This window comes from Mercenaria mercenaria, chromosome 11 (assembly GCF_021730395.1).
Source record: "Mercenaria mercenaria strain notata chromosome 11, MADL_Memer_1, whole genome shotgun sequence".
NCBI lineage: Eukaryota > Metazoa > Mollusca > Bivalvia > Venerida > Veneridae > Mercenaria > Mercenaria mercenaria.
In genome coordinates this window covers 48,041,218-48,053,249 of record NC_069371.1, presented here as the reverse complement: position 1 = coordinate 48,053,249, position 12,032 = coordinate 48,041,218, and the positions used below count along the sequence as shown (strand labels likewise).

The window sequence follows — 12,032 nt, the reverse complement described above, 5'->3', positions numbered from 1 at the left end:
TTACGTAGAGCAAGTCAGAGAAAAAATCTCAGCAACAACATTTACAAGAGTTATCCCTCTATAATTAGAAGGATCTTTATGGTCAACATTTTTATAAATAAGAACTATTGCGCCCTTACTCCATGATTCCGGATATTCCCCTTTATCATATTAAATAATATTGAATATCTGAACAAGATAAGGTGATATAAATTCTTTCGAGTCAATAAAGAAATCCGCCACATTTTTGTCAACATCACAGCTCCTGTGTCTATTTAAATTTGAAATTGTTTTCGTATTTCCTCTATAGAGAAAGGACGATCAAGGCTATCAATAAATAGTGATTTGTCCCTATTAGGAAAATCATTTTGATTGAAAGTGTTCTCATGTTGTATATTAGACACATTGCAAAAATAATCTACAAAATCATGTAAATCAACATCACTACTAGTCCTATTCGACTTACACATATACTTTTTGATATATTTCCAAAGTTTTCTAGAATTGCTTTTACTGAGATTAGACAATGTTTTTTTCTCTTTCATCATATACTTTCCTTTAGAATTTCTCTTCGCATTACAAAAATCTTTTCGTGCATTTAAAAATAGAACCTTATTTTCATCTGTAGGGTTTTCATTCAGTAATCTTTTACACCTATAAAACTCAGCTTTACTTGATTTACACAAATCATCAAACCATGGTGATCGCTTAACTTTTGGTCTGTTCTTACGCTTCAGTGAACATGTTTTGCCTTGCAGTTGGTAAGAGATATCATAGACTAGATTGGAAAAATCATTAATACATGCATTTATACCTGATTCATCCGAAAGTAATTTATTTGTAATATCATCAAACAATGACTTTTTATCATTTAATACTGTATTCAATTGATTTATATCACAATTTTTCATACTATTTTGTCATATGACTGACATCCTTTACCACAATTTTTCATATTTACAACATTTAAATTAAACGAGATAGAGGGAGATAGGACAATGATCCGAAAATTCGGATAATTCATGTACATTCATACAAATAACCAATGGTCTCCGATGATTCTGTATAATTTATCATTTCAGATGGTACTCAAAGTCATACTCTAGTCTGGGACACATCGTGTATTTAATGTTTGACTTTTAAGAGAACTGATTGTGACTTCACATAAATCCCCAAAATATGCAGTGCACTATTCATTTGATTTGGGTTTGAACAACCATTAAAAATGTTTTCCTTAAATTTGTTCGGTTCTGTAATGCTCTTTTGTGACATTTTGTAAAAAACATTGAATAAAATATAAATAATTGTCATTGATTATGTAACCTTGTTGTTTGGTTGTAGCAATATTTGTTATTGTTATGTCAGCAGTTAATTTTCATTGCAGGTTCTTTCCTCATTGCAGTTTCAGTGCGGCATTCTGGGATTGATTTGCGTTTGTAAACATATTAATCAAGTTAATATGCGTTTGATTTGATTAATTTGTAGACGGCTGTTGTTGGAAAAATAACTTTTCTATATAATTAAGTTATTTGATATGATAGCGACAACATGATTAGAATAATTGCAAGTATGGTTTCATCTTTTATAATCAGCCATCGACAAAAACAAATATTTGAATAAATCGTTCTCTGTATATTTAAAAAAATAGCTGCAAGTTACCTGTCAGTGAGTTAATTTGATACCAGGTTTAGATTTGCTTCCTCGTAAATACATGTAGTTTATTCAATTTTCATAGAAGTCTTTCGTATAATTGGATTTGCTTGTGACGTAATTTAACTGTGCTTTATTTAATAAATCAGATATATAAAAGCCTAGATATAAAGAAGAAACAAAATGGTATAATCCAATTCCAGTAACATAAAACGTGCGCAATAAGATGGTACGTTCAAATAATTGGAAGTTACCTTCAAGTGTAAGAACAAAAGCCCGATTCAGCAACTATAGCTAGATGTTATATGGCAATCTTAAACCTGTATTCTCGGGGCGTTGAATTCTTCATGTGAGGAAGCCATCCAGCTGGCTTACGGAAGGTCGGTGGTTCTACCCAGGTACCCGCTCGTGATGAAATAATGCACGGAGGGGCACCTGGGGTCTTCCTCCACCATTAAAAGCTGGAAAGTCGCCATATAACCTATCATGTGTCGGTGCGACGTTAAATCCAACCAAAAGATAAAAAATAAACCTGTATTGGCACTCGGATAAGTTAAGTAGTGCCAATAACAGGAAATTACTGTCAGGTGTATGATAGGAAAACACCCATTAAGCAGGGTGACACTCTTTTTGATAATATCAAGCAATCCTAAACCCTAATTGACAATCGAATAGGTTTATTCATGCCAATAACCAACGAAGGCTAGTCATTGTAATTCAAAAGGCCCTTGTTACCCCAGCAACTCAGTAGAACGATGCAACAAAAGTATTCATACATTTTCAACTTAAAGGTAAAACGCATACTTCGCAACTCACGTCCGGGTCCATGGCCGGGCCGAGCCCCCCCCCCCCCCCCACACACACACAAGTTGGCTGAGAAGTGACCCATACTCATCATAGTTGCAACAAACTAATTTGGCAAAGAAATAACATTTTCTCAAAAGTTAGACCCAAAACGCACCAGAGGCCACCATTTCATATCTAGCCCCTGACTCCCTTAAAATGAGGGGAGTAGGCCTCCAGAACTTCAACATTTAGACCAAAAAATGCACCAGAGGCCACCATTTTATACCTGTATTTCAAAATTTTCCGGGAGTGGGTGGAGGAGAGCCCCCTAACCCCCCTAAAATGACATGGACACCCCTTCCCATACATCACAATTTATACCAAAAATGCACTAGAGCCGAATGAGGGAAGTTCACCTCCAATACCTCAAAATTTAGACCAAAAATGCACCAATACCACCATTTCATACTTGTATTTCAAAATTTCCCCTCTAAAAATGACAAAAAATACCCCTACCATACATCAAAACTTAAACCAAAAAAAAGCACTAGAGCCCAGCATTTCATACCTCTATTTCAAAAGTTTCCAGGAGAGAGCCCCCTCACCCCACTTCAAAGAAAATGAGGGAAGTACCCTTCCAATACCACAACATTTAGACCAAAAAATGCCCCAGACGGCACCATTTCATACCTGTATATCAAAAACTGGTAGCAGACCCCACTCTTCCCCCAGTAAGGACATAGCCACCCCACCCCCACTTCGTCTCGTCCCTAGCCCCTCTCGGCGCTATGCAACTCGCCGGTGACGCCTTTGTTTTAAACTGGTGTTCCCCTCCCCCCACCAATCAAATATTTCTTGACCCGGGCCTGCAACTTATTGTGGAATGTAACATTCTCTGTTTCATATTATTTTAGTTGGTGAAAATGAAAACTTCAGCACTTGTTAATTTTATGTAACACGTCTATGTCACATGGATTGGTATTCATTCTCATTTTTGTACCGGTACCATAATCTGCTAAAGAACTTTATTGCAATTCTTTCCTGCTTTCGGTTCCTCTTCCATAAAAATGTAAGTGTCATACATATATAGAAAATAACTTTAAGGAAAATTATGACAACTAAATTTGATATTCCTCTATATTAAATCAGACTAATATTTTTATAAGTCGCACTTCCGCGATACTATAATCAAGGAATGAGTCATCCATCATGCTTTATCATCATGAATATTCATGTCAGGTTTTATGTAACTCACAAAAAGCATCACATTGATATAATCTAAAATTACACAAACGTATATTGTTAGTACCAGTATGAAACATATTTTGATTTTGTAGGATGTAAATTCTGTTTATTTTGCAGCTTCAATATGGTATTCAAATATTTCCTCTATCTAAAGTACTTTTGCAACACCATGCCAATATATTTAATCTTATATTAATCCATAACATTCTCAATTTACACCACTGAAGATAAGACTTTGAACGTACATGAAAGGATAATAAAAATGGATGTTGTCATGCATCAGTCAACATTATCTTGCATTTTCATCAGATATCATATAAACATAAATTACATATTTTCGCAATATGTATCTTGTTAAGCTTGCATAACATCAACAATCTTTGACCCATCAAATGAAACGATGCCAGATAAACATGTCAGGATACGGTAAAATAAATCAACATTAAGGAAACAACCCTCACATTACCAGTCTCAATCACTGTTACATGTATAATAGTATTACAACAATGATATATTTATATTTAAATTAACAATGCTGAAACATGTGTTTTGTGTTTCGGGTTTAACGCCGTATGTTTTGCAACAGCAGTTTACTTATTTAACGGTGGGAAGTTAACCTAACCAGTGTTCCTGGATTCTGCAACAATGCAAACCTGTGCTCCGCAAGTATCTGCCAACTTCCTCACAGGAATCAGAGGTGGAGGACGAATGATTTCAGACACATTGTCTTTTATCGAATCACGGAGAACATGCGCTTCACCCGGAGATCGAACTCACGGCCTCGCGATCCATAGATCTGCGCCCTCCCTAAGCAGGCAGGCTGCTAATATATTGTTATCCACAGATGTTTAATATGATAAAACAAATATATTGCAACTATATATACCATTTTGATTTCAAATATGAATATGTATATAATATATATTTTACAGATGTCCAAAATAATTCATATATCATTTGAAGTTATTGTTGTTTTCTATATCTTATTTTATATAAGTATAAAAGAATTATGCATTTATATATGACAATGCTCTCATATAAGGTTAAGAACAAATGACGGTTCAATATTGTCTTTTATTAGATTGCAACATAGAACATTTGCCTCACATGATGAACCAATGACCTCCTATTTGTATACATTACATTTCAGCTGTTGGGCCGAAAGTATAGGTAATAAGGAATGGATAATTTACACGCCAAATCTGTTTTGTCTGGCGGTATGTATATTACTTTCTATAAGATTTATTTACTAGATATTGCTTAATGCTGTTGTTACAAACTTGCAGTGGAGCCGTTATTGTCTTTCTTCAATTGACTATATTCATTTTATTTTGTTTCTGACAGAAGTGATTTACAAACTGATAATTTTCAGTCTAAAATGGAGCAAAAATCACTAGAACAAAATCACACTGCTTCTTTTATATAAGCAAAGCGCATACATTTGTTTATTCAGTTTTACAATGTAACACTGCATTTACGTTTTCTCGAATTTTTTGTCAATTCTGTTTGAGGAGTGAACAAAGCTTTAACTTTTGCAATATGCAGTGAAATGTTTCATGCGTACAATTATTTTACCTATACAAACTGAATCTTAATCACTGGTAAATTTTCAGAAATGTGTAAGGATAATAGTAATTTTATTGTGGTTTTAAAACTAGCTTTAAAATAATTCACACCTTTAATCGAAAAAATAATTTTGACTATAATTTCTAAAACACATAAAATCATTGCTGACTACAGCTTTCAACAAAACAATATTTTTCAGGCGAACGTATTTTTCTTGTGTAGTATACTACGAATTCTGCTCACGCAACTTCAGGTGCACCCTAATGAACCAAGTAACTTCAGGTGAGTATTTGTAGCTATTGCAATAGACACACTAACTCACTCGGTTGTTTGCGGAAAATTTTTCAGAATATTGCCAAAAAGGATATGCATTTCAATAAAACGGCGTAAGGTAAGCTCGTTTTTAGGACAGGACACTGCTGATTTATGAGACACGAACAGAGATTATAAAATTACCAGTTGTTAGTATTAAAGTTCAAGATCCTGCTACTGTTAAACAGAGGAAACCTTATATATTATATATAGTCAAAAATGAACCTTTTCCTACCAACAACCGAAAAAATTGAATGCACGCACGGCAGCAAACCTTCAAGAGCATAGTGAAAGAGTTACTGTTATTTTAAGACCCTTTGAACAGTGATGTAACACGATGTAGATAATATATGTTTTAGAATCACTTGTAGTTTAACAGGGGCTTGTAAAGTAATGGTCGGAAACTGTCAAAGCTGTACAAATGGAATGTGTTAAACATAGAATGTTTGAAAATGAATGGCAATTATATTGTGTCATTTTGAAATTTTATTTCTAAACAGTGCAAGTAAATTCAAATTTTCCACCAACTTAACTCAGAGAAGAATGAAATACAATAAATGATAATATTTATTGTTATTACAATTTCTATATTGACGGCAACTGATAAATTCTACAAAATATATACAGCTGTCTTTATTTTGCAAAGTCAGAAGTTTTTCTTTTCATGTGTGTGTTCTTTTCATATTTAAGGTAGTCCTGCACGTTTGACAGAAAACGAAATCTTGCAGTAACGTCATTTATCCGGATATTATAGAATAAAGCCTGGATTATTTTGAAATATTTAGAAGTTTAATAAAAAAAAAAACTCATAAATTCTGCATTGTAGAAGTTTTTTTATCAGATCGTCAAGCAGTTCTTTAATATGTTTTTCTAAAACTAGATATTAATGAGCGTAAAAGCAAGCTTTCAAATAATTAATGAACTGTATGTTTGATACATAAAAACCGAAGAAACATCAGTATAACAAAAATTATCTTTAATGATAGAAACAGTGAGATTTGTTTTGTCGGATACAGTACCGTTATTACTTTACATGTAGTACTGACATTAATTCTAAAACTTGTTACTGCACTTGTTTTTTATGTAATTTCAGAAAAGCTTTAAAAGCTACTTTTGTACTGATACCATTATTCGGTGTTCAACTTGTTGTCACAATATACAGAATGCCCCCGGAGTCTTCAGGGTCTTTGCATTATGAAAGGTTTAATGAGTTTGTCACAAACTCGCAAGTAAGTATTAATTTAGTTTAACGAGTAAGAAGTTTATTAGCCTTCTTAAACATTGTGATTTTGTGTTGATAAATGCGGTTGCTAATTTCTGCCAGTTTACCATCCATGTCACAACGACATTTTGCTTGGTATTGTATAGTCCGGCGACAATTTCTGGACACTTTTATCGACGTATGTGTCGGTTTTCCATTCTTTCGCATTGCATCTCTCGTTGAGTCGTTGCTTTTTCTATATTACTGACATAAACTATATGCTACATGTTTATCAATGGAGTATTGTGGGGATTTGTAAGCTTCGTAACTATTCCCATGTTATTATGCCCAATTATAAAAATAAATGATTTCTTTTATTAAGGGGTTTAATCTCTTATTTCTTTCAGAACTGGCTTACTTGCGCAATAGTAGTGATAAAAAATATTTCCTTTTCAGGGAATGTGCGTAGCTTTATTTTTTTGCCTTTGTAATGGTGAGGTAAGAACACGTTTTTGTCTTATTTACAATTTACCCTTCCGGTTATTATACTCAATCGTTCAAATATATACTTTGTTTTCTGCGTTTATCATCAACTGCTGCCGAAATATTTTAAACAGGGCTACAGAAATGTTTATAATGTCTACTCCTAAACACTAATTAACTATACATTTATTATGGCTTATTGTAAACAATTCCTTTGGCAAATGTTGTAGCGTGATATTAGAAAATGACAGTTCTACGATGTTCTGAGATATTTAAGAGGAAGCAGTGTAAAAGTTCTACTCTGTGCAAATTGTTTTGTAATTTAGAAATGTCTATTAAAATACAAAGTTGTGTTACATTATGAGAATAGAGTTAGCATGCGTGCACTCCTACATGTAGTATTTTTGTTGGTTTCATGTAACTCTAAGCTTCTGCACACTTTGAATTAGAACGTATGCTTCAGTGAAATAGGAAATATGAAGGACTATCAACGATATTACACATTTTGACCCTTCGAAAAAGACAATCCCTTTGCAAAATAAAACTCTTCTTTGGTTTTCCTGCATCAGTGATACCATACTTATATAATAAAAAATGTTTCACACGTGAATTATGTCTGCTAATGCATTTTAGTTCCATTTAGAATAAATCAACATTTGAATGTCTAAAATAAAATGTTAATGTTTTGGTGAAATTCGTTTTTATCGCGCTGGCGTTTGCAATAGGACTTCTTCTCGGCGATATATGACCATTTTGTGTCGGTTCGCCGTAAAACCCAACTCACTCACTCGTTTTTATCGTGAACGCCGTACAATATATTTTATATTTATAGACATGTAATGCTGCAGACACTCTTGAAAATATTAATAAATGGTGTTTCACTTGCCGTCACAAATTTTGCTAAGAAAGGTCCTCTGCATGATCATTTTAATCTTACTGAACGTTTAGAATATGTCATAATGATGATACTAATTTAAAGGGCCGTGGTAATGGTAAACTTTTTGATCAAGTCTTTAAAGTAATGAAGATAAAGTTGAAATTTCCCATTATGAATATTTGGTTTATACTTTGCTTTAGAATGAATTTACGAGAAAGTCTTGTCCTTTTCTAGGTTACATCGTTAGTGATGCATTCCTTAAGGAGACGCCGAGATACGATGTATATTGGTTCTAAAAAAGAACACACTGCCATAAGTATGAATAATACTGTTACTTCACGATACCATTCTACCACAGACAAGGGATCCCCAAGCAAAACTCTCATTTTATGTTATAAGAAAAGAAACGGAGAGACAACCTCCTTTTGACGCAGTATCCTTTATAAGATACAGTAGGGCAATCGAAGAAGACAATGGATATTCGGAGAACGATATATATTCAAAGAAGACAACGCATATTAGAGGAAGACAAAGTATCTGTGCTACATATGTACGCTATGTTGTTTATAATGGGAAAGTATGCTGCGGTTAGTAGAATGACACTTAACTGTCAGGCTTTTGAATGCGAGTTGTTTAAGTATTATTCGAAAAAGTAATAATCGAAAACGACAACGTATCTACATGCAGTGTATGCCCAGTACATATACATTGAATATAAGAAAAGTGTAAATTGTGCGTAAATGTGTCATTAAAACATATTTTGAAATGTTTGTCTTTAAGAGTTTCTAAAAGTTATGTACATGTACATGTATCATGTTCATGGTTTGCTTGTTCATATATACTACTGCTGACGAACATTCAAATCAAATTTGGAGTTCTTAGACTGTTAAAATACAAGGCGGTAAAATCGATATTTATCGTAAGTTTTTCTATTGCAAAATGATTTACACATAGGCATCGTTAATTGTAAAGATAACACCATGTATTCAATACAGACTTCTATATTAAAATATATATACTGTATAAACCATCTTTGTTTCTATATTACCACTTCATTAACACTTCATTAAAAAATCTTTACCACCAGACTATGAAATGTGGTAAGAAAAAAAGAATAGCGGCTGATTCAAAGCTTTATATCTAACAAAGCAGCGCTGTTCTGTTGATCTGATGTAAAACAGCTGGATAAAACTCACGTAATATTATTGGCAATTTCTGAAGAGAATATACTCGATACTAACATATGATTAATAATAAAAGTGAATAATTCATAAACTAATGATACATTATAAAGGTTTTATCATAACTTTGTATTCAAATATTTCATTTTGACATACATAATCGGCTGGTAATAATCTCTTTATTACTGTGTTATATGCAGTGTACAGTACATAAGATAGATTCGATAATGGTGTTCTAATTGCGTCACCGTGGTCATTACAAACGCACAATGTACTTCTGTATGAATTTTGTAGTGATAAAACTAAGAAGATTTCATAAGAGTATGCAGTCCTTCACAAATCAGCAATACTTTTGTTCTATCTAGAAGTACTGTGATGTTTAAATATGTGTGGCAAAGGTATGTCAAGTTGTGAAATCACATATGCCTATTCATATGCAAATCACCACTTCTATAATCATGTTAAAGGCAGTTAAAAGGCCAGTGAAAGTTTGTGTAACATAGAGACAGCATGAGCTGACATAGCATCTTTGGTACATAATTACTGTCTTTGCACTATAACAAAACCACATGAATGTAAAAACACGAAGATCATGTAAGATGCAACATCTTTTTGACAGCCATAGCATCAAGGATTTAGTATTTAGAGTGTTTAAGCTGCAAGATTATTTCTTTACAATAAAGTTGTTAATCTTTTCAAGACTGTTGAACGGTTCAATTGTTTCTCACCATCCGAGAGTTATATATTGATTGGATATATTGCATACTATTTATTTTTATCAAGCAACTGTCCTCTTAAAACCAGCAAAGAAATAAAATCATGTCCAACCTTTTGGAAAGAACTGATCATACAATTGTAATAACATGAAATAAAAAATAAACTGATTGTGAACTAAACATACTGTTGCAAGAATATTTGAGTGTTAGTATATATTTGTTACAAATAGCGATGTTGTATATACGAAAAACAGTTACAAAGTTATTTCATTAAATGCGTGACGTCTTTATGCGGTCGAGTTTGCGCAATTTTCACAAGTATCTTCATTTACCAGTGATTTACACATACTCTGCTGTTCATATTCGGCCGATGAACAAGTTATTGAAAGTTTACACAAAGTTATTACGCCCTATAACAGAAATTCTATTCATTGCAATATCTAAATTCTAAATTAAGATGATATAAAAACTCTGTCAAAAAATTCTGAAAATAATGTTCTTTCGTTACTATCTCTCTGGATGAAAAAATATACTATGGAAATTGTCCAACCAGTTTTCTTAATACTACATTTGAGCCGTGCCATGAGAAAACCAACATAGTGGGTTTGCGACCAGCATGGATCCAGACCAGCCTGCGCATCCGCGCAGTCTGGTCAGGATCCATGCTGTTCGCTAACAGTTTCTCTAATTCCAATAGGCTTTGAAAGCGAACAGCATGGATCCTGACCAGACTGCGCGGATGCGCAGGCTGGTCTGGATCCATGCTGTTCGCAAACCCACTATGTTGGTTTTCTCATGGCACGGCTCATTTAACTCAATCTGCTATATCGACGGCTAGTCCTGTGTATTTATTTATTTGCTTATGATACATTCTTTGCTTTCTCACACGTTACTTATTACTGTAGACTAGTAAACTTATTTGTCTGATTCTGTCATCATTTAGGTGAACTATTACAGTATGTATATTCCGTAAATTCAATCTCGAGTGAACTGGGAAATATTTATATATACTGTGCTGAACATTGTATCAAAACAAACTGATAAAATGAGCCGTGCCATGAGAAAACCAACATAGTGGCTTTGCGACCAGCATGGATCCAGACCAGCCTGCGCATCCGCGCAGTCTGGTCAGGCTCCATGCTGTTCGCTAACAGTTTCTCCAATTCCAATAGGCTTTAAAAGCGAACAGCATGGAGCCTGACCAGACTGCGCGGATGCGCAGGCTGGTCTGGATCCATGCTGGTCGCAAACCCACTATGTTGGTTTTCTCATGGCACGGCTCAAAATGAGTTTTGGACTAATTGGAAGATCCGTTTGAAGCTCAGATAGAAATTAAACAAAATAAAAGTTAGTTTATTACAACAATACACAATAAAACATTATACTACAGTACGATAAATTTGCAATATGATTTCCCGCACAGATAATGCTTGTTTCCTCCATCTTTTAATACAACAAAGTCTCAAATTATTTTATATAAGTGTGAATACTGTGTCTAGATATATAGAGGATATTTGTTTGTTTCAGTGAAATATCAATTTTATTTCACAAGTGAGCATCAAAAACTGATATTTTCACGAGTGGCGTAGCCACGAGTGAAAATGATTTTTTGGTGCTCACGAGTGAAATAAAATTGATATTTCACTGACACAAACAAATTTTCTTTTTATTTCATGTGTAAAACTCTACTTTTGTTGCGTAATTTATAAAATGTCGAAAATCGCGGGAAAGGTCAACAGAAAGAATAACACAAATGACGTCATTTTAACAACGTCATCGTCATTATGGTCCCCGGTATTCATAACGCTCGGTATACAATTTGACGTCAATTGCGACGGAGAACCGGAACTAGTTCGGCAAAAACAGTGAAAAATAAAAGTGATAATCTACTGCTTCAAAAATGTGGATTATCACTTTTATTTCACTGAGAAAACTCTATAATTCACTGGAAAGCAAAAAATAAAGCTAAATCACTGTTTATTTTCCCTTTTTATTGATGCTAAAAGGAAAGTATACTGAAAGCTTGATAAGTGGCT

At 33.7% G+C, this 12,032-nt stretch overlaps 1 protein-coding gene across 1 annotated transcript in view; it reads left to right on the top strand.

Annotated features, from left to right (window-relative positions):
* Window positions 1–9,120, top strand: part of LOC123532458 (calcitonin gene-related peptide type 1 receptor-like) — a 38,277-nt gene extending 29,157 nt beyond the window's left edge. Inside the window, exons 8-12 of the mRNA XM_045313899.2 lie at window positions 4,811–4,877; window positions 5,426–5,508; window positions 6,632–6,767; window positions 7,196–7,237; window positions 8,334–9,120. Of these exons, the coding sequence (XP_045169834.2) occupies window positions 4,811–4,877; window positions 5,426–5,508; window positions 6,632–6,767; window positions 7,196–7,237; window positions 8,334–8,528 (523 nt within the window). The 3' untranslated portion in view covers window positions 8,529–9,120. The remainder of the gene's footprint in view (window positions 1–4,810; window positions 4,878–5,425; window positions 5,509–6,631; window positions 6,768–7,195; window positions 7,238–8,333) is intronic.
* The last annotated feature ends 2,912 nt before the right edge of the window (window positions 9,121–12,032 follow it).